This window comes from Meles meles, chromosome 1 (genome assembly GCF_922984935.1).
Source record: "Meles meles chromosome 1, mMelMel3.1 paternal haplotype, whole genome shotgun sequence".
In the NCBI taxonomy this organism is placed as follows: domain Eukaryota; kingdom Metazoa; phylum Chordata; class Mammalia; order Carnivora; family Mustelidae; genus Meles; species Meles meles.
In genome coordinates, this window is record NC_060066.1 from 159,102,661 (window position 1) to 159,126,790 (window position 24,130).

The 24,130-nt window shown below is 35.5% G+C and overlaps 1 protein-coding gene across 7 annotated transcripts in view; it reads right to left on the reverse strand.

Moving 5' to 3' along the window:
• LRRC7 (leucine rich repeat containing 7) overlaps positions 1–24,130 on the reverse strand; it is a 563,262-nt gene that overhangs the window by 428,450 nt on the left and 110,682 nt on the right. For 6 of the 7 annotated variants that reach the window (XR_006817634.1, XR_006817637.1, XM_045998653.1 and 3 more), the window contains exon 2: positions 12,513–12,610. Coding sequence is in view for 4 of the 7 variants with exons in the window: in XM_045998653.1 (XP_045854609.1) it covers positions 12,513–12,610 (98 nt within the window). In the remaining 3 variants the exon portion in view is untranslated. Of the gene's footprint in view, positions 1–12,512; positions 12,611–24,130 lie in introns of those variants that run through there. The other variant, XM_045998665.1, reaches the window with a different exon arrangement.

Genomic DNA, 24,130 nt, shown 5'->3' on the forward strand with positions numbered 1-24,130 from the left:
CCCCAGTGTGTAAGTCCCTAATCAAATGAGTGAAATGACAGTAGCTCCAGATCCCCAACATCATAGTTGAGACACTGCAACAATCTGGTAAAGGGATCCAGTACAGACCTAAAATGAGGTCAGGTAGAAAAAGGGATCTTTTAAAATAAAGCATCCCACTTCTACACTAATGTCCCATAGTTCTTTACCTTGTTTATCATACATCATCCAAGGCTTGATTAGTTTTCAATCCTGATTCATTAACACTTATTTATTTTATAATTCTTAACAAGGGTGGTTTATCACCTTTCTGAAGAAGGAAACTAAAACAGGAAACAATATGTCAAAAGAAGGGGTAGCTTAAAAGCAAGAATAATCACAGCAAAAGTGACAGCTGACAACTTGATAGGGAGGAAAGCACAGATAGAATTCTATTACCACAATTTACAGTAATGCATGTTTACAAAACTGTCCTTGAATCACCAGGAGAAGGTTAAATCATGTTCAGTAACTTCTAACATGAAGGCAGGAACATGACTATTCATCATGATTTTCACCAAACTGGTTAACAGAAGAATATTTTGACATTTGGAAAGGTAGCATTCAGTTATTTGAAGACAATATAATTTTAATATTTAGTATTTGAAGTTATTTAAAGACAGTATAATTTTATATTTAATAAAATAATTTGATAACATCAAATATATTATTTGCAATGGGAAGTATAGTATGATTGCCATAAGGATAGAATTGTGTTATAAAATGTCAAATAGAAAAAGAACCTCTTCAAAGAATTTTTCTTATTCTAAAACTCAATGGATAGGCTTTGTGGAATTTTAGTTTCCATAATATTGACTCAGTATAATTCTAAGGGAAGATTACACCTTCATAAAAATTTCTCTATATATATACAAGTGATTTTTTAAAAAGATTTTATTTATTTATTTGAGAGAGAGAAAGATAGTGAGAGAGAGGACAAACAGGGAGGAGAGGGAGAAGCAGGGAGTCTCAGACATGGGGCTGGATCCCACCGCCCTGAGATCAGGACCTAAGCCGGAGGCAGATGCTTAATCTACTGAGACACCTAGGCATCCAAAAACAGTGTCTTTTTTAAGCAGGTCACAATCATAACTATGCTACCAAGAATTTCTTAGCTATTAGAACTGAATTGTTAAAAACAAAAAAGTTATAACAAAGCTAAACTAAAGGAGAAGTATATATAGCTTGAAGCTACAGGGAAAGTCTAAGAAAATATAAATTTGTAAAAATAATTTGAGGATTGGTATATTCTCTTGATGAACTGACCTCTTTATCATTATGGAATGCCTTTATTATGTTTTACTTTGAGCTTAATTTTCCTGATATAAATATAGTCACTCTAGCTTTCATTTACATAGTGTGACATCTACTTTTTTAAATCTTTATATTTAATCTTTCTACATCTTAACATTTAAAGAAATTTCCTACGGGCTGCACATGATGTCTTGCTTTTTTATCCTTTATCCTTGCCTTTAACCTAAAAAGTTCTGCCTTTTAACTGAAGCATTTACATTCTTTATAATTAATGCAATTATTGATATCCTAAGGGTTAAGTTTACCATTTTATTATTTAGTTCATTACCTCGGTTTCTCATTCTTCTGTTTCTTTTTTCTTGTCTTCCTGTGGGGTATTTGGATGTATTTTTAGCTCAATTTTTATTTATTTATAATTTATAATTTATTTTTATTTATTTATAATTTTGAGCATGTCATTTTGGTGGTTGCTCTGGATATTAAAACATATAACTCCCCGCAATTACTGGGTTCAATGTTATTACCACTTAAAGTGAAGTAGAGAAAACTTATTTACATTTAGGTCCCTTTACTCTCCACACTTTATATATGTACTTATCTTAATTATTTCTTCTATATACATTGTGCACCTTATCAAGGTTTGTGACAATTTTTGCTACAACTATAAAATATGAAATAAAAAAGTCCTATTATGTTTAGTTCTATTTTTATCCATTCTGTTGTTCTTTCACCATTATTTGAATTTTTCTTCCTTTATAGGTAAACGGCTCATCTTTATTTCTTTCTGGCTGTTTATAAGGGTTTCTTCTTTAGTTTTCAGAAGTTTAATTATGACACATCTTGGTGGAGATATTTTAGGGTTTATCATATTTGGAGTTCATCTAGCTTCCTGAATGTCTAAATTTATGTCTTTAACCAATTTGGGGAAGTTTACAACCAATATTTCTTCAAATACTTTTTATCAAATGCTCTTTTTCTTTTCTTTTTGAGACTCTAATGATAAAATACTAGATCTTTTGTTATTTTTACACAAATTCTTGAAATTCTGTTCATTTTTATTAAGCCTATTATTCTCTTTGTTGTTTAGATTGAGTAAATTCAAATAATCTGCCTTCCTGCTCACTCTATTCTCTGCCATTTTCACTCTACTATTAAATCTATTCAGCAAGATTTTTATCCTGCTCATTAAATTCTTCAGTTGTATAATTTCTATTTTTAATAACTTTATTTTGTTGTTGAGATTTTCTATTTTTTTAATTTTTTTTCGAGAGATTATGTAATTGTTTATTGAAACATTTTTGTAATGTCTGCTTCAATTCCTTGTTAGATTATGTCAAGATCTGAATCATCTTAGTATTGGTGTCAGATAACTGTCATTTCTCATTCAGATTGTGGTTTTTCCTGGTTCCTGATAGAATGGTATAATACCATTTTATTGTCTTTCTTTTTTTAAGATTTTATTTATTTCTTTGAGAGAGAGAGAGCAGGAGTAGGGGGAGGAGCATAGACACAGGGCTGAATCCCAGGACCCGGAGATTATGACCTGAGTAGGCAGACGCTTAACCACTGTGCCACCTAGACACCCCAATACCATTTTTGTCTTGCAAATACATAATAATACTATTTGTATGATGCAATTTTCAATTGTATTTTGGACATTTTGATTATCATATTAGGAAACTCTTCAATTTATAAGAATCTTCTACTTTTACCAGGCCATAAACCCTGGCCTACTTTTGTGGGCTTCAGTTATAATGACAGTTTTCTAACTCCTTGTAATGATAATGCCATTCTGATCTGCTTTATTCTTCCGGCATTGTTGGGCTATTACTCAAACCCTACTGGTGACATCTGCCACAGTGAAAGTGCCTTTCTGGGCTCCCTAAGGCTACTGAGTTATTTTCTGGGAAGAAAGAGAAACTGCTGTGTCTAGGTCTCCTTATGCCACTGGGTGCAAGGTAGGGAGACACAGGGTTTCACTGAGACCAGATAGGTCTACTAGCAGATAGGTCTGTGTGCCAGGGAAAGTAGGGTTGGATGGATGGGCCCTCACTGATCTGCTACTACAGATGGATTAAACTGCCTGTCAGCTAGAATTTTAGAATAAAGATTAAAGCTCTCTGCAAGGTATCTATTGGGCCTCTCCTGTCCTATTCCTTTGACTGGAAGAGCAGACTTTTTTTTTTTTTTTTTTTTTTTTTTTTTTTTGAGCAGACTTTTCTTGATGGTGATGATGATGATCAATGTCTTTTGATAGTGCCAGTTTGCAGTTATCTCTGGTGACCAGGGTATATGAATAAGAAGAAATACTCGAAAAATACACAATGTAGTCTGTCCTTAATTACTGAAGTCCCAATTTCCATTCTTCTTTTAAGCTTTTACAGCCCTTTCATCATGGTCCATTGAAAATTTTCCAGGTATTCGGTTGCATTTAGAAAGAAAGAACAAGAAAAATGAGTTCATAACATCTGCTTTAAAATAAAAAATTTGTTCTTCCATTTTTTTTTCCTTCCTCCCTTTCTTTCCTCCTTCCTTACATCCTTCACTTCTCTCTCTCTCTCTTGTGTTTCTCGGTTTCTAATTCTTTCTCTTCTCTTCCCCTCTCTTTCTTTCAGACAGATTCCTTTGGTGTACTTTTATTTTAAAAGTTAAGTGATTAATTTCTTCCCTCTTCTGAAATATTTGTTAAATATCTCCCAAGTTTCAGCCACTACACTATGTGCTATTGACAGAATGGTAAATAAGACAGATATCTTCTTGTCAAAGAGGTGATAGTATAATTTGAAAATGTTTGTCTCGATGTGTTTGGATGTAGATCTCATTTAAGTGATTGTATAGTACACTGAAAAACATTTTAATATGTAGTCACCTGTTTTTACTGCCTTGAAAATTACATTCAATTAAGTCTTTGATGACTTTTTCTTTTGAATCACTTTGGCTTCTTTCTTGGAACAATTTGTAATTCTTAGGTTGGTTCTCATTTTTTAATTTCTCCACATTTGTCATTATTTTCCTTCATATTTTTTTTGTTGTTGTTGTTGCTTTGGTCATATTTCCTTTGTATTCATGGGTTTTCTATATTTGTTCTTCAAATATCTTACATTTTTACAATGTTAATTCTTCTTTGACTGACTCCAGTGAAGATTTTGTCTGGTTTTCATGTTTAAGTTTTTTGTAATATCTTTCCTCATCAATGTTGATTTTTATTTCTCTCTTTTGCTTTTTGAAAAAGAATGATGTTTTTTCCTTATTGTTACTTTGCAGTTATTTCAGAGTATTAATCTTCTTGTGATTATTAAAAATTTCATTCAACTTTAAAAATTTTTTTTCTACATTCAATATTGTCCAAAAGTATACTCTTCCTTTAAGGTAATTTTTGTCATTCCTGTCATTCTGTCATTTCATATCATTTAAAGATATGTATATTCTGCTCCCCTATTGCTGAATATGTTCAGGAATTAAAAGAAAGTCCATGTAGTTGGAATACATAGAGTGAGGGAATAGACTATGAGATGAAGCTGAAGGGGCAGACTGCAAGTTAGACTCTGCAAGGTCCTATAAACTATAGTAAAGCTTTTGTCTTTCTTGAATGAACAATGGAAAACCATAGGATCATTTTAAAATGAAAGGTTTTCAGAACACTATGTAGGAAAACAACTTATAGGAGTATCTGGCAGAATCTTAAAATCTTTGCAGAAATGATTTGTGAATAGATTCACATTTTCAGTAGGTAAAATTAAGAAGCCTTGAGATTATGGTGGATATAAGAGGAAAAGGAGAAGAAGATATGAAAAAATCACTCCAACATTTGTGCCTTTTAAACTTGGATGAATAAGAATATATAACATTCAGACAAAAAAAGGAAAAAAGAAACAGTGGGAGAAGTTCAGGTTTTGAGGGAAAGAGAGTGGATTTGGAGACTTTGAGGTACTTTTAAGATATCCAAGAGGATTTATCAAGTAGACATTTGGATATACGGGGAGACGTCTGGGTTAGAGTTATCAATTTGTGAGACATCTGATTATAGGATTAACTGATGCTGTGCATGGGTGTAATGAGATTGTTCATGGAATTAGTATACTTGGAAGAAGAAGACTTCAAACAGTATTTGGAAATTTTAATATGTAATGGCTAGAAAGAACAAGTTGAATATGCAAAAGAATAACCAGAGAGATGAAGGAAAATTAGAAGATTATTATATTATGATAGCCAAAAAATTAGAAGATTTTCTAAAAGGAAGAAATAATCAACAGTATTGATTCTTGCTAAGAACTTAAAAGAGCATTATAAAATTGCCTAGTGGATTTAGTAAGTGTTATGCAGAATTCCAAGATGGACCCATGATCATCATACCTCCAAGTGCTCAAGTCCTATAAAATCTCCTTCCCTTGGATGGCAGTAGGATCTGAGACTTGCTTTTAGCCAACAGAAAATGGAAAAGGTGATGGTGCAGGTAAGGCCCCAAATCAGTTGACTATGAATTAAACAAAAATAGATTTTCTTGGTTTAATTACTGAAAGCCCTTAAAAGATGGGTAGGGACTTTCCTGAGGACAGGGTCTCCTTGTTGGCTCAATGAAGTGAGCAGCCTTATTGAGAACCTACATATAGCAATAACACCTCCAACACCTAAAGATGGCCTTCAACTATAAGTCAGCAAAAAGCAAGGCTTTGGGTCATATAACCATAAGGAAACAGAGTCCAGAGTGCTCACCATTACACGATGGAAGTGCCAACCATGAGGAAACAAATCCTTCAAAACAGCCTGGATAAGCTCAGAAATAGATGCTTCCTCAACTGAGCTCATGATGAGACTTCACCTGGTAAGACCCTGAAGCTCTAACTGGGCTAAGCCTAGCCGGGACTACCAACCCTCAGAAACTGCAAGATAATAAATGAGTGCTGTCTTAGTCACTAAGTTTGTATAATTTGTTACAGGGCAATAGAACACAAATGACAACACAAAGTGGTTATTGGTGGTCTGAATGAAAGCTGTTTCAGTTGAGTGGTTGGTAGGATCCAGATTGCGTGGCTTTGGAGGAATGAGTGGGAGATAAGTAGGTAACTCTTTACAGAGGCTTACACAGGAATAAAACAAGAATGTAGTGCTGTAGCTGAATGGGGCTGTGGTTTGGAGAACAAAATTTATATATTTGTTTTTTAATGGGATGTAACTTGAGCATGTTTCAAAGTCAGTCTTTTATAGGAAGCAATTTATTTTTACTGAAAGTCTCCTTGACTATGCTAAATGTAGAACAGAGAGATATAATTCACATGAAATAATTAGTTAAGAGCTATGTCTGGTGACCTAATGTTGATCTTCACATTGAAAATACTGCAGAAAAGTATAAAAGATTATAAAAGAGAGCAGTATGAATTATGCTATTTAGCAAAAATCTTCTGTATGCACTATCTCCAAATGAAAGCAGGCTCTCCTTGCATCTGAAGGAGTCAAGTTTTACTATTCCAACTCTCAGTAAAGGGAAGACACTATCATCTGGCTTTCTATGATGGTTTTCTAAGATGGCAGCTTTCCATGGGAATTGACCCAGCAAGTCTTGGTCAAGATCCCATATGGAATTTGTAGAATAACAGAGAAAGAACTATGTCATTGTGTGAGAAAATTACTACCTAACATGAATTACTATCTAACACTATTGTAAGAATTTCAGATTTATGTCATTTGTGTACAACCTTTGCTTGCTATGCATTTGTTTTCAAAAATAGTGGTGGTAATTTCTATTAATTTCCATTTCTGATTTATTATCTTCACGCAAATACTTACTTTAGAATAAGAAGAACAATAATAACAAGTGAAGAGAAGGAAGAAGAAAGAAAAGAAAAGTTGCTATGTCCCAGGTTCTATACCAAGTACTTGTTACAGGCATACCTCATTTTTTTCCCCATTTTATTTTTTTTTCAGTGTTCCAGAATTCATTGTTTCTGCACCACACCCAGTGCTCCATGCAATACGTGTCCTCCATAATACCCACCACCAGGTTCACCCAACCCCCACCACCCTCCCCTCCAAAACCCTCAGTTTGTATTTTATTGCACGTCGCTTTATTATGCTTCACAGATAACCGCGTTTTTTTTACAAATTAAAGGTTTGTGTCGCGCAAGTCTCTCTGCATCATCTATAAAACAGTATTTGCTCATTTCACATCTCTCAGTCACATTTTGGTTATTCTCACAATATTTCAAACTTTTCCGTTACTATTATACCTGTTATGGTTATCTGAGATCAGTGCTGTTTGATGTTGCTATTATAATTGTTTTGGGGAGCCACAAACTGTGTCCATATAGGATAGCAAGTTCACTCTATAATGTGCTATGACTGCTTCACCAACCACCATCTTTCTCTCTCTCCCCAGGTTTCCCTATTCTCTGAGACACAACAATATCAAAATTAGGTCAGATAATAACCCTATCATAGCCTCTAAGTGTTCAAGCAAAATGAAGAATCTTATGTCTCTCACTTTAACCCAAAAGCTAGAAATAATTAAGCTCATGAAGAAAGTGTGCCAAAAGCCAAGATAGGCAGAAAGTTAGGCTTCTGGTGCCAAATAGTTAGCTAGGTCGTAAATGCAAAATTAAAGTTCTTGAAGGAAATTCAAAGTGATATTCCAGTGAACACATGAAAATGATAAGAGAGTGGAATAACATTGCTAATATGGATAAAGTCTTCATGGTTTGGATAGATCGAACCAGCCTCAACATTCTCTTAAGCCAAAGACGAATCCAAAGCAAGGCCCTAACTCTCTTCAATTCTATGAAAGCTGAGAGAGGTGAGCAAGCTGCAGAAGAAGTCTGAAGCCAGCAGAGGTTGGCACATGAGGCTTAAGGAAAGCAGCTGTTTTCCTAACATAAAAAGTGCAAGGGGAAGCAACAAGTACTGCTGTAGAATTGTAGCAAGTTACCCAGAAGATCTAGCATCAATAATTAATGAAGGTGGCTACACTAAACAACAGATTTTTAATGTGGATGAAACAGCTTTCTTTTTTTTTTTTTTGGAAGATTTTTTTCATTTATTTGAGAGAATGTGAGAGAGCAGAGAGAGGAGCAGAGGGAGAGGGACAAGCAAACTCTCTGCTAAGTGCAGAGCTCAACGAGCAGCTCGATCTCAGGACCCTGAGGTCATAATCTGAGCCGAAATCAAGAGTCAAAGGTTAACCAAATAAGCCATGCAGGCACCCCTGAAAGAGCCTTCTATTGGATGAAGATGCCATGTAGGACTTTCCTTGCTAGAGAGGAGTAGTCAATGCCTGGCTTCAAAGCTTCAAACGACAAGTTGAGTTTCTGTTAGGGACTAATTCAGCTGGTGACTTTTAAGTTGAAATCAATGCTTAATGACCATTCCAAAAGTCCTAGGGCTCTTAAGAATTATGCCACATCTACTGGGCCTATGCTCTATAAATGGAACAAAGCTTGGATGACAACACATCCATTTATAGCACAGTTTACTGGATATTTTAAGCCCACTGTTGAGAACTACTGCTTAGAAAAAAAATTTCTTTCAAAGTATCACTGCTCACTGACAATACACCTGGTCACTGAAAAGCTCTGATGAAGATGTACAATAAGATTCATGTTGTCTTGATGCCTGCTAACACAACATTCATGCTGCAGTCCATGGATGGAGGAATCATTTAGACTTTTAAGTTTTATTAGTTAAAAAATACATTTTGTAAGATTATAGCTGCCATAGATAGTGATTTCTCTGATGTATCTGGGCAAAGTCAATTGAAAACCTCTGGAGAGAATTCAACATTCTAGATGCCATTAAGAAAATTTATGATTCAAAGGGAAGAAGTCAAAATTGTCAACTTTAACGGAGTTTGGAAGAAGTTCATTCTAGCCCTCATGGATGACTTTGAGGGATTCAAGACTTCAGTGGACGAATTAACTGCAGATGTGATGGAAATAGCCAGACCATTAGAATTAGAAATGGTGCTTGAAGATGTGACTGAATTGCTGCAATCTTATGATCTCATCTTAGAAGATAAGAAATTGCTTCTTGGGATGCCTGGGTGGCTCAGTGTGTGAAGTGTTTGCCTTTGGTCAGGTTGTGATCCCAGCGTCCTGGGATCGAGTCCTCCATCAGGCTCCTGTTTCAGTGGGGAGCCTGCTTCTCCCTCTACCTGTCACTCCCCCTGTTTGTGCTCTCTCTCTCTCACAAATAAATAAATAAAATCTTTTTTTTAAGTGTTTCTTATTAATGAACTAAGAGAGTGGATTTTTGAGATGGAAACTACTCCTGGTGAAGATGCTGTGGAGATTGTTGAAATGACAACAAAGGATTTAGAATATTACATAAAGTTAGTTGATAAAGCAGCATAGGGTTTGAAAGGACTAACTGCAATTTTGAATGAAGTTCTACTGTGGGTAAAGTGCTATCAAACAGCACTGCAGGCTGCAGAGAAGTGGACCATGAAAAGAAAAGTCAATCAACGTGGCAAAATTTTTTGTCGTCTTCTTGTAAGAAATTGCCATGGCCACCTCACCCTTCAGCAACCAGCACCCTGACAAGTCAGTAGTCATCAACACTGAGACAAGATCTTCCACCAGCAAAAAGATTACAACTCACTGAAAGCTCAGATGACAGTTCGCAATTTTTAACAATAAAGTATTTTTTATTAGGGTATATACATCACTTTGTTAAACATAATGTTATTGCACACTTGACAGACTACAGTATAGTGTAAACATATCTTTTAATATGCACTAGAAAACAAAAAAAAATCATTTAACTCATTTTATGGCGATATTTGTTTTACTGTATTTCCATTGTCTGGAACCAAACCTGCCTATCTCCATATAAATATCTTCCTTTAATTCTCAAAGCAACCCCACAAGGTAGATTCTATCATTATCCTCATTCTTCAGATAAGTAAATGGAGTCTTAGATTAAAAAAAATAGTACCCAGTTTCCTGCAGCTGGTCGCATTAAGTGTCACATTGGAGAATAAACCCTTCTGTGTGACTTTAAAGTTAATGTCTTAATTAACTAATGTGATATGCTGCTTCCGTTCTGAAAAAGAGCCTTCTTACTTAGGGAATTAACACTGGTCTGTAACAAGGCAAGAGGAACTGCTCATTATACTAACAAGGGATAATGAAGACCTCTCTGAAAGAGAATAGCATTTTATAAGTTTCTTATTTCTCATTATGTCTTTCCATGTTCAATAACTCAGTCAACCCAACTGAGTTCCTGTAATGATACTTGAAAAATTGCCCTGACTGCCACAGTCCAGTTGATGAGGATTTGTTTTAATACCAGCATCAGTTATGTTATGTACCTTAATTAAACAGCAATAAGACTTCACTCTAAAATATGACTACCTTTATTAGTCTTTTGTATCCATGATGATTTACTATCGTCTGCAGCCAGTTATTTGACTTAGGCTAGAGATTTTCAAATTTGAGCTTGCATCAGAGTGTCCTGCATGGTTTACATAGATTACTGCACCAACTCTCAGTGGTCTTGATTCAGTAGATATGGGTTAAAGATCTTAAAATTTGCATTTCTAACAAGTTTCTAAATGCAGCTACTGTGGCTGATCTGAAGAGCACACTTTGAGAAGGAATGGCCCAGAGCTAGGTTTAAACCCCTTCCTGTAAAGAGCCAGGTAAATACTTTTGGCCTTGTGGGCCATATAGTCTCTGTCATAACTACTCAACTTTTTCTCTGTAATATGAAAGCAAACATACACAATACCTAAATAAATAAGAGATAGCTATGTTTCAATAAAATTTTATTTACAGAAACAGGTGTCAGACTGGATTTGGTCAATGGACCTAGTGATCAACCTTCAGTCTAGACTAACTCAGAGTTTTAAGAAATCACTTTATCTGTGTTAAATAGCAATTCTGAGAGAATCAATGATAGATTTATTCACAAAAATCCCTTACAAATTTTAAAATAAAATCTGAAGACATACACCGGAGACTAAGCTAATTGTGTTAAAACAGCATAAAGGAAAACCCCACAGCTTCCCTATGAACCCAATAAAAAAGCAGTACTTTTGGGCAAGAGTCTGCATCTTATAGTTTTAGTTTTATGATGCCCAGAATTCAATCTTCATTTTCAAATTTTAGTTTTAATTGGGTATTTTATTTATAGTGTTAAAAGTTGTAATTCTATTGATTAATAGAAAACCAGCTTTAAAAAAAAGGAAAGAAAACTAACACTATACTGAATGACATAGATTATAACCCAATCAGATTGTCTATTAACTCTATAATCAAACAAAGTATAATGAAAACAATCTTCTTGCCATGAGTGTGCCCAGCTTTAATGTACTTCATCTGTACTCAGAATGGTGTACTTCAAACTAACTTAAAATGTCAATATAATCTTAAAGGTCTATTAAACTATATATACCAATAAAATCATGGCATTAACTCTATCCTTAAAATGTAACTTTCTGTAAAAGGACAAAATTCACATGCATTTTTGCCATAACAGAATGTGCTTTAGTTCCCTGAAAATAATTATTTGCAAACAGCGTGAGGGAAGTTAGTATTATTCGTCATCTCATAAACTTAAAATGCAAATATTTTGTCAAATGTCTCCAACAATGCTACAGACTAGAAATATTAAAATAAAGTCCTGAGAGACAACTACAAATTTGAATATTTACTAACTTGCAGATGGAGTAAAATGATTTTATGGTAAGATATATAACTTCCATCTTTCAAAATCTTTTCCTAAATTTGATTAATCAAATGTTTCCTTTTGACCCATGGCTTTATGTTTACCATTAGATTTTTTTTTTTTTTTTACCATTAGATATTTATTCTTTAGTCTAATGCAGTGGTTTTCAAAGGGTCCTCAGGTTAAAAAAAAATGTTGAAAGAGTGTTGTGGTCAAATGAAAGTGGAATCTATTGAATTTAAACACATTTCAAAAGTTTTATTTCAGGACTCCTCAGAAACATTAATATTCATGGTAGGAAGATATAGTAGATCATTTAGCAGTTTCCAATTTTATTTGAACATGGAACTCAATTACTAGTAGAAGATCTTGAAGTACAAGAGAAACACATAAGAAAACAATGTTCCTAGTGTCTGAATCTAGATATCATTTGTCATATGTTTTGAAAAAATAAATTTAATTTAACAATTATTTATTAAGTACTTCTATCATTTGATTAATCACTTAAAAGTTAATCCTTTATTTTAAATGTTACTCACCAAAATCTACCTAGAACTTATTTTAATCCTATTAAACATACTTACACTCTTCTTCAGGCCTCTTCCGAAGTGCTGCACGAACTTCTTTACAAGGACTTCTCTGATATTGTGGGGGATTCCTTCCCCTTATTACGTTCTCCATCCTATAAGAGAAAACCAAAACTAAGTCTTAATACGGAACTTTTGATAAAATTTGACTTTTTAAATTGTCTAAATCAAGAATCAATAGTTCAGGAATCTACTGAGGTTCAGTACACAACACTATTTAGTACCTAACAAAGAATAAGACAGTAGGGAGTGGCAGGGAACGTGGTAAACTGGAGAGTGACTTTTCCAAGGAGTTCTAAATTAAAAAAAATAAAATAAATTAAAAACACCACATAGACAAAGTTCAAATGCCCATTCTCTAAGTAGACTGTTATGAATGGAATGTTTGTGTCTGTGTCCCCTATCCCCAAATTTGTATGTTGAAGCTCTAATCCCTAGTGTGATAGAACTCAGGTACTAGCAATATTAGCAATGCTGAAAACATAGCAATGATGACAACTTGAAAGTAACAGTAAATGGATCAAATTCAACTTGAATTAACATATTTTATAGTACATTCTTTATGATATTTTTTTGGTTTCAGTAAACCTTACAGTTTTGTGTCACCAATACATAATCTACTCATTTTGATAGCCCTAAAAAACTACTGAGGATAGACAAAAGGAAACATTTTTATGTATTATTTTTCCTTTTATATTTCTGACTACTGATGATGTGAAATTGATTCCATATAACCTTGTTTGCTTTCATATAACAAGTTAGAAAGCACTACTAAGACTCCAAGAGAATTTTACTATTATGGTTCCTATTGGAATCAAATATCTGCAGGTCAACTCCCACATGAATTGTGGGGCCCAAAGCTTGCATTCTGAGAACACTCACAAGCAGATCTGTAGATCATATGCAATGAAGTGTGGCTTAAATGTGATGAACTTAGGTTCTAGAAGCAGACTGCTTATGTTCAAACTCCCATTTAGTCTCTTAAAGGATGATTTTAGAGAATGTTATCTGCTTTTGGGCCTTAATTTTTCCATAAGTAAATGGGGAAAACATAAGCCATCTCATAAGACTGTTATGAGGATCAAATATGTTAATACATGAAAAATGCTTTACATACATTGTCCATCACAATTTGAGAGCTCAACAAATGTATCTATTGTTTATCAAAATTACCTCAAATAAAAATGAAATCATATACTAAAATTTAAATGTCCAGTATGTTAAGAAAACTATGAAAGCCGGCCTTTTTTCAGTAAAGAAAGAGAACAGATAACAGTGTTGAAGGAAAAAAAAATTCTGACTAAATTAATGTCCTGGTTATTAGAAAAACACAAAACATCCATGCACATGAATTGCCAGTTTTCAGAAATAAATAATAAAATATACTTCATTTTATTTAATAAGATTTAAGATTTACTATATGTTAATCTTTCAAGGATAGTGAGATAGATAAAAGTGAGTTGTTATCCTCATGAACTAACTAAAGTATTACATGCTGTATTCTTTCTTAGAGAATTTAGAAGATATTTCAGAACTGTATAGTGCCCTGTGACCTTAGCAACAACAATAAATATATTTTAGAATGTATTATCATTTATTATTTATTACATTTTTTTCTTTACAACAACCTCCTGAAAGATCATATTGAAGATGAGGAAACTAAGGCTCAGAAATATTCAGTGACCTGGTCATGGTTACACATGAAATAGGAGGCTCAAGTGAGATTTAATCAGGATTCTTGGACTTTTCATATTTTTCTTATTCATATGTTTCTTAATCTGTTATTTCCATGAGTTTTTGATTATTATAATTCTACTAGGAGACTGATATTTGAGATTCTACTGTGTAATGAATAATAAATGATGAAAGTCTTCTTTTTTTAATATTTATTTATTTGAGAGAGACAGTGTGAGTGGGGGGAGGGACAATGGGAGAGGGAGAGAGACAATTTCAAGCAGGCTCCCTGCTGAGCATAGAGCTGGTTGCCGGGCTCAATTTCACAGCCCTGAGATCATAACCTAACCTGAAATCAAGAGTCACTTAACTGAGTAAGTCACCCAGGCACCCTTAATAAGGAAATTCTTCTTAAATTCAATAATATATTAATCTATACCTATATATAAATGGTATACATGTTAGATATTTATATAAATATAATACTACACAAATCTATATGTTTGTCTTTAAGGTTATTTGCTAATTACATGTTGATTTTTGACCATTTAGATATTTTCACTGAAATGATTGTTCTGTCAGTGACACTTTAGAAGGCAGATATACTCAACATTCTATCACCAATGCTGTACCTACCAGTGACATTTTAAGCTTTTGAGAACCACCAAAAAGGTAACTGGGACCAAAGAAACTCACTATAAATTATATATACAACACACTAATAGACGAAAAAAAAATTTAAGGTAGCTTTAAAAGTTCTTTTTTCCCTGGAATGCTAAACATTATGCTCAGCAGAAAACGCACTTTGAATTAAATTAACACTTTACAGAACAATGTTCATGTCCAATATATAACACTGTTATATAAGTGTGTGACTTTCATCTTCCTGAGACTACACTCCTGGCTGCTGAACTCCTCCACCAGTGTCATCTACGATCTACAGTTTGCATTAAATGGTCAGACAAAGAGACCAAAAATGAAGTTTTGGAGCAAAGCCAGGACACAGCAAAAGAGCTGTTCTTGCTACTTTCAAACTTGGCAAGCCATCAGTGGGAATGTGTTAACAGTGCCAGCAAGGAGAGATTAAGTGTGAAGACCACAGGCAAGACAGATGCTCTGACAACTCATTGAAGAGCTCTGAAAAGTGCAGCCTACATGTCAACTGCTGGGAGGAAACAGAGGCAGCCACATTAATAACAAAGAGCACGAAAAAGCAATCAGAGATTATGAGTAAAGGTATCTACAGCTCTCTTGGTGGTATCTCTAAAACGTAGGTCATAATAATAATCTGAGGAGACTTAAACAAGTACAAATTCTGCCATTTCCAGTACGAACGATTTTCATTCAGTAGGCAACAGTCAGGTCCCAATAGATGTACTTTTTAACAATCAAATACTTCTGAAGTAGCCTTACATTGATCCCAAAACTGAAATTTGGCAACCCCTACAAATAAAAAATACACACCTAGATATACAGGAGAAGGAAGTTCAGTGAATTCATTCCAGGATATAGTCATTTGGAGATACAAAGGTGAAGAGAATGCAGTTAGGACAGATACTACAAAAATGAAAAGATTAGCCAAAGAAACATTGTCAAAGGCTCGCCAAGTACACTGATAGTCTACCAGATGAACCAGGAGGCTGCCAACTGATAAGGCTGATAATCTCAATAGTGAACTGATTTTTTCCAACAAGATTTGGCAGATTCAGCTGGATAAGAGAACAAGTTTAGATTAATCTAGAATTGTGGATTGGGTTAGGAGTATGACTAGTTAAGAAAGGAAGCGAAGTTGGGTGTAAATATGGTTAAATGAATGTATACTGGATGAAGGAGGAAGAGGAAGAACAACTGAGTCACTGGAGGACAAAGGTGTTGAGTTAAGAGAATAGAGGTATCAGGGATAAGTATTTCTAAAATGCCTATTATGTGCCAGGTGTTATGTTAAGTTCTTTATATGTACATTATCTATGTCATTCTTGGTTTTTTTTTAAGAGTTTATTTATTTTATTTGACAGATAGAGATCCCAAGTAGGCAGAGAGGCAGGCAGAGAGAGAGAGAGGAAGTAGCAGGCTCCCTGCCAAGCAGAGAGCCCGATGCAGGGCTCAATCCCAGGATCCTGGGATCATGACCTAAGCAGAAGGCTTTAACCCACTGAACGACCCAGGCGCCCCTGTCATTCTTATTTTATCGACTCAAGAGCCCAGGCTATTGGCTACACTGTGAACTATGCAAATAGAACTTTCTGTGGTGATGGAAAAGTTCAGTATCTGTATTGTCTCACACAGCAGCTGCTAGCCTTATTCAATTGTTGAACATTTAAAATGTGACTAGAGTGACTGAGGAACTGAATTTTTGATTTTTGAAATTTTATTGAGTTTAATTTATTTAAATTTAAATTTAAATAACCACATGTGACTACTATAGTAGGCAACATAGAATGCCTAGAATTCTCCATATAGCACATAACTGGTAAAGATATGATTCTCCACTGAAGAATTCTGAATTAGTCAACAAGAGCAGGGAAGTAAAGTTTTGGGGAAGTGTTCCATATGAGGGTCTTTAGAGACAAATGAACAATTTACTCCTCAATGTGGAATAGGTTCACAGTAACCTCCTAAGAGCTCCTTTGCAGAAACACAATTTTTCACGCAACTATGGTTTTCAACTATGGAGCTCTGCCTCTAGTACTTCTAAGTGCCTTGAATATACACTTAAAACTCATTCCTCTCTCTTGGCCTCTATGTATAATGCTCCTTTTGACTCAAATGAGTCCTCTTCCTACTCTATCTGAATTATACTTAGTCATCTTCCAGTCTTCATTATAATATCACTTTTTGAGATAATACAGGATCACTGACACCTTAATCTAATGAGGTCCCAAAATATGGCTCCACTTTACAGCCTAGAGTTTTCCATCCTAACAACTATCACAAATAGCAATTATATATTACTCTTTCAGAATTTCTATTTAATGTCTGCCTTCCTCCTGTACTGTGAAGTTCCATGAAGGCAGGATTGATATTGATTTTATTCTCCACTTTATCAGTGGAATGAAGAAGTTGTCATAGTGTTTGGCATTCATGAATTATATGTTGTTTGAATGAATGAATAAACCTATCTCTCCTAAACCTGCCATGAAGGAAACTATGTTCTGGGATCATTGGGTGTGAACCAGATAGTTGAAATGGTGAGTGACCTTCCACATATTGCTGTTATTGCCTTACCTGCAACCTATGTCCTTTCCCTCAGTCATTCACAGGCACTTCCTGACATTTTCCTAGTAAGCCATTGTCTTGCACTCAACAGTAGCCTCTCACAACTGCACTTTCCACCTGCTACCAGACACCAGAGAGCAGGGCAGATGATCCCTGATTCCCTTTGCTGTAGGGCCCAGGGATGGGAGGAGAGGAAGAGGGAGCTGCTCTCCATAGTGTGATGCTGCTCTGTGGGGATTTTCCTCAGCAGAACTAGGTGTCCTAATTAGTATGTGTGGAGGAGGGGAGTGATTTAATTGTGACATAAAAGAACTGGATTAAAAAGTAAAATCAACTTGTTTTGCTCACAAGATACTCAACATACCAAGGCTAACTTTCCCCTTCTCATTGAGCTTTTACTGTATTTACTGCTTTGTAAGCACAACTTACACTGGAAAAATGTAGTGCTTTATGAGTTTACTTGATAACCAGACAACTTAGATAAGCCCCTAAATGAGGTTCAGTGCACAAGCAATGAATTGACTATTAGCAAGCCCCATTGTTTGTGCTCTATAGTCTCTATAAGACTCCTAAAGGAATTCTTTTTTAAGATTTTATTTATTTATTTGACAGAGAGAGAGCCCTCAAGTAGGGAGATCAGCAGGCAGAGAGAGGGGGAAGCAGGCTCCCTGCTGAGCAGAAAGCCTAATGCAAGCTCCATCCCAGGACCCTGAGGTCATGACTCAAATTGAAGGCAGAGGCTTAACCCACTAAGCCACCCAGGTGTCCCCTGAAGGATTTTTTTTAAGTCAGCAAAGTAGGTAGAAAATAAATTATAAAGAATATATATCTTTGACTTAGTTTCTAAAAAAGTAAACATTTCAAGTATGTTTTTAATAACTATTGTTAATTAAACCATCTTGAACAAATGCAGACTTTAAAAAAAAAATCAGACTAGGTAAAAGAACCAAGATGTCAGAGGAGAAGGAGACCTAAATATCACTGGGTCCCAGGAGTTTAGCTAGACAGTTATCAAACAGTTCTGAGCACCTACAAACTCAACAGAAGATCAAAGAAAAGAGTATCAATTCTAGGAACAGAAAACTGACCACTTTCCAGAAGGTAGGATTTGCAGAGAAGTGAATCTGAGGCAATTTATGGAAAGATAGACTGTGGGGGGAGGGGCCAGCTCCCAGCAAGTGGTAGAGCAGCGGCACACAAAATCTTAACTTTTAGAAGTCAGCTCCACTGAGGGACATCACTCAAGAGGCTAAGCAGGGAGTGGAGCCCTTGTGGACAGAGTGTGGTCTCAGGACTTGCGGGGTCACAAAAAGACCAAGAGATCGTGGGAGAGCTCCCAGGTATTGGAGCAGGGAAGCCGGCTGGAGAGATGGAGCCAAGGAGAGGGCTCCTAGCTCAGGGTTGCCTTAAACTGTGATCCAAGACACATTCAGTCCACTGCTCCCCACAAGTGGTAGATTCGGGAAGACTCCCCTCCTTCCTCCTTCAGAAGGAGTGATGCCAGAATGCACTGCAGGAATCTGCTGAGTTTGGAGACTCCAAACAGGGCCGTGTGCCAGAGATAGAAACACTCGATCACAGGCTAGGTGAGCACAGATTGCCACCAGAGACCCGGGAGATGGAAGAGATTGACTGCTTTTCACTGAAGGTGCATTGAGGAGTGGAGCCCCAATCTCTTCCTATGCAGCCGAAAATTGGGAGGCAGCCATCTTCATTCCCATCCTCCAAAGCTATATGGAAAGTGTTCGAGGAACCAAAGTTACCAAGAGCAAAACCAGGCAGATTACTTAGCCTGTTCCCTGACAAGGGCCTGCAATTCCACCTTGGACAAAGACAGTTGAGAAGCATGGCAACAGGCCCCTCCCCCAGAAGATCAACAAGAACATCCAGCCAGACCAAGCTCACTGATCAACGAGAACTGCAAAACGTCAAGCTATGGGAATACAACACATAGAATTCATAACTTTTTACCATGATTCTTATGTCTTTCAAAGTTAAATTTTTTAATTTTATTTTTTCTTACTCTATATTTTTAATTTTTCCTCTTTCCTATTTTAACATATATTTTTTCAATACCTCTTAAAAAATCTTATTAAACTTTCATTGTTACAGTCATAATCTATCACATCATTGTATTTAACCTTATTTTTTTGTATACATATAGGTTTCTCTTTCTTAAAAATTGGGATACAGTTTCTTCTAACAGATCAAAATATACCCTAAATCTAACACAGGCTTTGTTCTAGTCTCCAGTCTGATCACATTCTTTACTTTTTTGTTTTTCTTTCTACAAACAACTTATCAATTCCTTTTTTAGAATCTTTTAGTTTTCATCTTTACAGGCATATTCCATACCCTCATTGTGTTCACCCTTATTTTTGTGTATATATATATAAGTTTTTCTTTCTTTCAAATTTTGGGAGGCAGTTTCTTCTAACAGACCAAAATACACCAAAAATCAAGTGTGGGCCTCTGTTCTATACACCAGTGTGTGTGTGTGTGTGTGTGTGTGTGTATAAATAATATATGTAAATGTACTATATATGTTTATATATTTATATATTTTTACATTTATATATATATTTTTCCTCCTTTCTTCTCCCTCTGACTTTGGGACTCTTCTGATTTGGTTAGTGTATATCTTTCTGGGGTCACTGCTACTCTTTTAGTATTTTCCTCTCTCATTCATCTATTCTTATTTGGATAAAATGACAAGGTGGAAAAACTCACCACAAAAAAAGAACAAGAGGCAGTACCAATGACTAGGGACCTTATCAGTATGGACAGTTGCAATATATCAGAACTAGAGTTCAGAATGACGATCATCAAGGTGCTACCTGGACTCAAAAAATGCATGGAATATATATTAGAGAATCCCTTTCTGGAGAAATAAAATCCCTTTCTGGAGGAATAAAAGAACTAACACTTAACCAAGTTGAAATCAAAAAAGCTATTAACGAGGTACAATAAAAAATGGAGGATCTTCCTGTTAGGATAAATGAGGCAGAACAGAGAATCAGTGATCTAGAAGACCAAATGAAGAAGAATAAAGAAGCTGAGGAAAAGAGAGACAACCAACTACTGGAAAACAAGGGGAGAATTTGAGAGATGAGTGATACCATAAGATGAAACAATATTAGAATAATGGGGAATCCCAAAAGAAGAAGAAAGAGAGAGGGGCAGAAGGTATATTGGAGCAAATTATAGCAGAGAATTTCCCTAATTTGGCGAAGGGAACAAGTATCAAAATCCAGGAGGCACAGAGAACCCACCCCTCAAAATCAATAAAAATAGGTCCACATCCCATCATCTAATAGTAAAACTTACAAGTCTCAGTGACAAAGAGAAAATCCTGAAACAGCTCAGGACAAAAAGTCTGTAACATATGATGGTAGAAATATTAGATCAGCAGCAGACCTATCCACAGAGACATGACAGGCCAGAAAGGACTGGTGTGATATATTCAGAGCACAAACAAGAAAAATATGCAGCCAAGATTACTATATCCAGCTAGACTGTCATTGAAAACAGAAAGATTAAAAAAAACTTCCAGGACAAACAAAAACTAGAAGAATTTGCAAACACCAAACCAGCGCTACAGGAAATATTGAAAGGGGTCCTCTAAGCAAAGAGAGAGCCTAAAAGTAACAGAACAGAAACGAACAGAGACAAAATATAGTAATAGTCACCTTACAGGCAATACATGGCACTAAATTCATATCATACAATAGTCACCCTGAAAGTAAATGGGCTGAACACCCAAATCAAAAGACACAAGGTATAAGAATGGATAGGAAAACAAGACCCATCGATAGGTTGTCTACAAGAAACTCATTTTAGACTCAAACACCTCCAGATTTAAAGTGAGGGGGTGGAAAACAATTTACCATGCTAACAGACATCAAAAGAAAGCTGGCATGGCAATCCTTATAGCAGACAAATTAGATTTTAAACCAAAGATTATGATAAGAGATGAGGAAGGGCATCCAAAAAGAAAATCCAACAATTTTAAATATCTATGCCCCTAACATGGGAGCAGCCAACTATCTATACCAACTAATAACAAAATCAAAGAAACACATCGACAATAATACAATAATAGTAGGGACTTTAACAGCCCCCTCACTGAAATGGACAGATCACATAAACAAAAGATCAATAATGAAATAAAGGCTTTAAATGACACATTTGACTAGATGTACATCACAGATATATTTATATATATTGTATATTTCATCCCAAAACAACAGAATACATATTTATCTTCTAGTGCACATGGAACACTCTCCAGAATAGATCACATCCTGGGTCACAAATCAGGTCTCAACTGGTACCAAAAGACTGGGATAATTTCCTGCATATTTTCAGATCAGAGTGCTTTGAAACTAGAACTCAATCACAAGAAGAAAGCTGGAAAGAACTCAAATACATGGAAGTTAAAGAGCATCCTACTAAAGAATGAATGGGTCAACCAAGAAATTAAAGAAGAATTAAAAAAAAATCATTTAATGGGGCGCCTGGGTGGCTCAGTGGGTTAAAGCCGCTGCCTTCGGCTCGGGTCATGATCTCGGGGTCCTGGGATCGAGTCCCGCATCTGGCTCTCTGCTCAGCAGGGAGCCTGCTTCCCTCTCTCTCTCTGCCTGCCTATCTGCCTACTTGTGATCTGTGTCTGTCAAATAAATAAATAAAATCTTTAAAAAAAATCATTTAAACAAATGAAAATGAAAACACAACTGTTCAAAATTTTTGGGACACAGCAAAGGCAGTCCTGAGAGGAAAGTATATAGCAATACAAGCCTTTCTCAAGAAACAAGAAAGGTATCAAGTACACAGCCTAACCCTACACCTATAGGAGCTGGAGAAAGAAAAGCAAAGAAAACCTAAACCCAGCAGGAGAAGGGAAATAATAAAGATCAGAGCAGAAATCAATGAATTAAAAAACAAAAGAATAATAGAACAAATCAATGAAACTAGGAGCTGGTTCTTTCAAAAAGATTGATAACATTGATAACCCCCTGGCCAAATTTATCAAAAATAAAAGAGAAAGGACCCAAATTAATAAAATCATCAACGAAGAGGAGAGAAACACCAAAGAAATGCAAACAATTATAAGAACATATTATAAGCAACTATGCACCAGCAAATTTGACAATGTGGAAGAAATGGATACATTCCTAGTGACATATAAACTACCACAACTGAACCAGGAAGAAATAGACAACCTGAACAGACCCATAACCAGTAAGGAGATCAAAACAGTCATCAAAAATCTCCCAACAAATAAGACCCCACGGCCAGACAGTTTCCCTGGGGAATTCTACCAAACATTTAAAGAATTAATACCTATTCTCCTGAAACTGTTCCAATTATAGAAATGGAAGAAAAACTTCCAAACTCATTTTATGAGGCCAGCATTACTTTGATCCCCAAATCAGACAAAGATCCCACCAAAAAGGAGAATTACAGACCAATATCCTTGATGAATATGGATGCAAAAATTCTCACCAAAATACTAGCCAATAGGACCCGAAAGTACATTAAAAAGGATTATTCACCACAACCAAATGGGATTTATTGCTGGGCTGCAAGTTTAGTTCAATATCTGCAAATCAATGTGATATAATACATTAATAAAAGAAAGACCAAGAACCATATGATATTCTCAATAGATGCTGAAAAAGCATTTGACAAAGTACAGCATCCTTTCTGGATCAAAACTCTTCAAAGTGTAGGGATAAGGGGTACCTACCTCAATATCATCAAAGCCATCTATGAAAAACCCACAGTACATATCATTCTCAATGGGGAAAAACTGAGAGCTTTTCCCCAAAGGTCAGAAACACGGCAGGTTGTATACTATCATCACTGTTATTCAACATGGTACTAGAAGTCCTAGCCTCGGCAATCAGACAACAACAACAAAAAAAATTAAAGGCATCTGAATTGACAAAGAAGAAGTCAAACTCCCACTCTTCACAGATGATATGATACTTTATGTGGAAAACCTAAAGGCTCTACTCTAAAACTGCTAGAACTCATACAGGAATTCAGTACTGTGTCAGGATATAAAATCAATTCACAGAAATCAGTTGCATTTCTATACACCAACAGCAGGAGAGAAGAAAGAGCAATTAAGGAGTCGATCTCATTTACAACTGCACTCAAAACCATAAGATAACTAGGAGTAAACCTAACCAAGGAGGCAAAGAATCTGTACTCAGAATATTATAATGTACTTGTGAAAGAAAATGAAGAAGACACAAATAAATGGAAACACATTCCATGCTCATGGACTGGAAGAACAAATATTGTGAAAATGTCTATGCTACCTAAAGCAATCTACACATTTAATGCAATCCCTATCAAAATACCATCCATTTTTTTCAAAGAAATGGAATAAATAATCCTAAAATTTATATGGAACCAGAAAAGACCCTGAATAGCCAGAGGAATGATGAAAAAGAAAACCAAAGTTGGTGGCATCACAATTCCAGACTTTAAGCTCTATTACAAAACTGTAATCATCAAGACAGTATGGTACTGGCACAAAAACAGACAAATAGATCAATGGAACAGAACAGAGATCTCAGAAATGGACCCTCAACTCTGTGGTCAACTAATCTTTGAAAAAGCCAAAAATAATGTCAAATGGAAAAAAAAGACAGTCTCTTCAACAAATGGTTTTGGGAAAATCGGACAGCCACATGCAGATGAATGAAACTGGA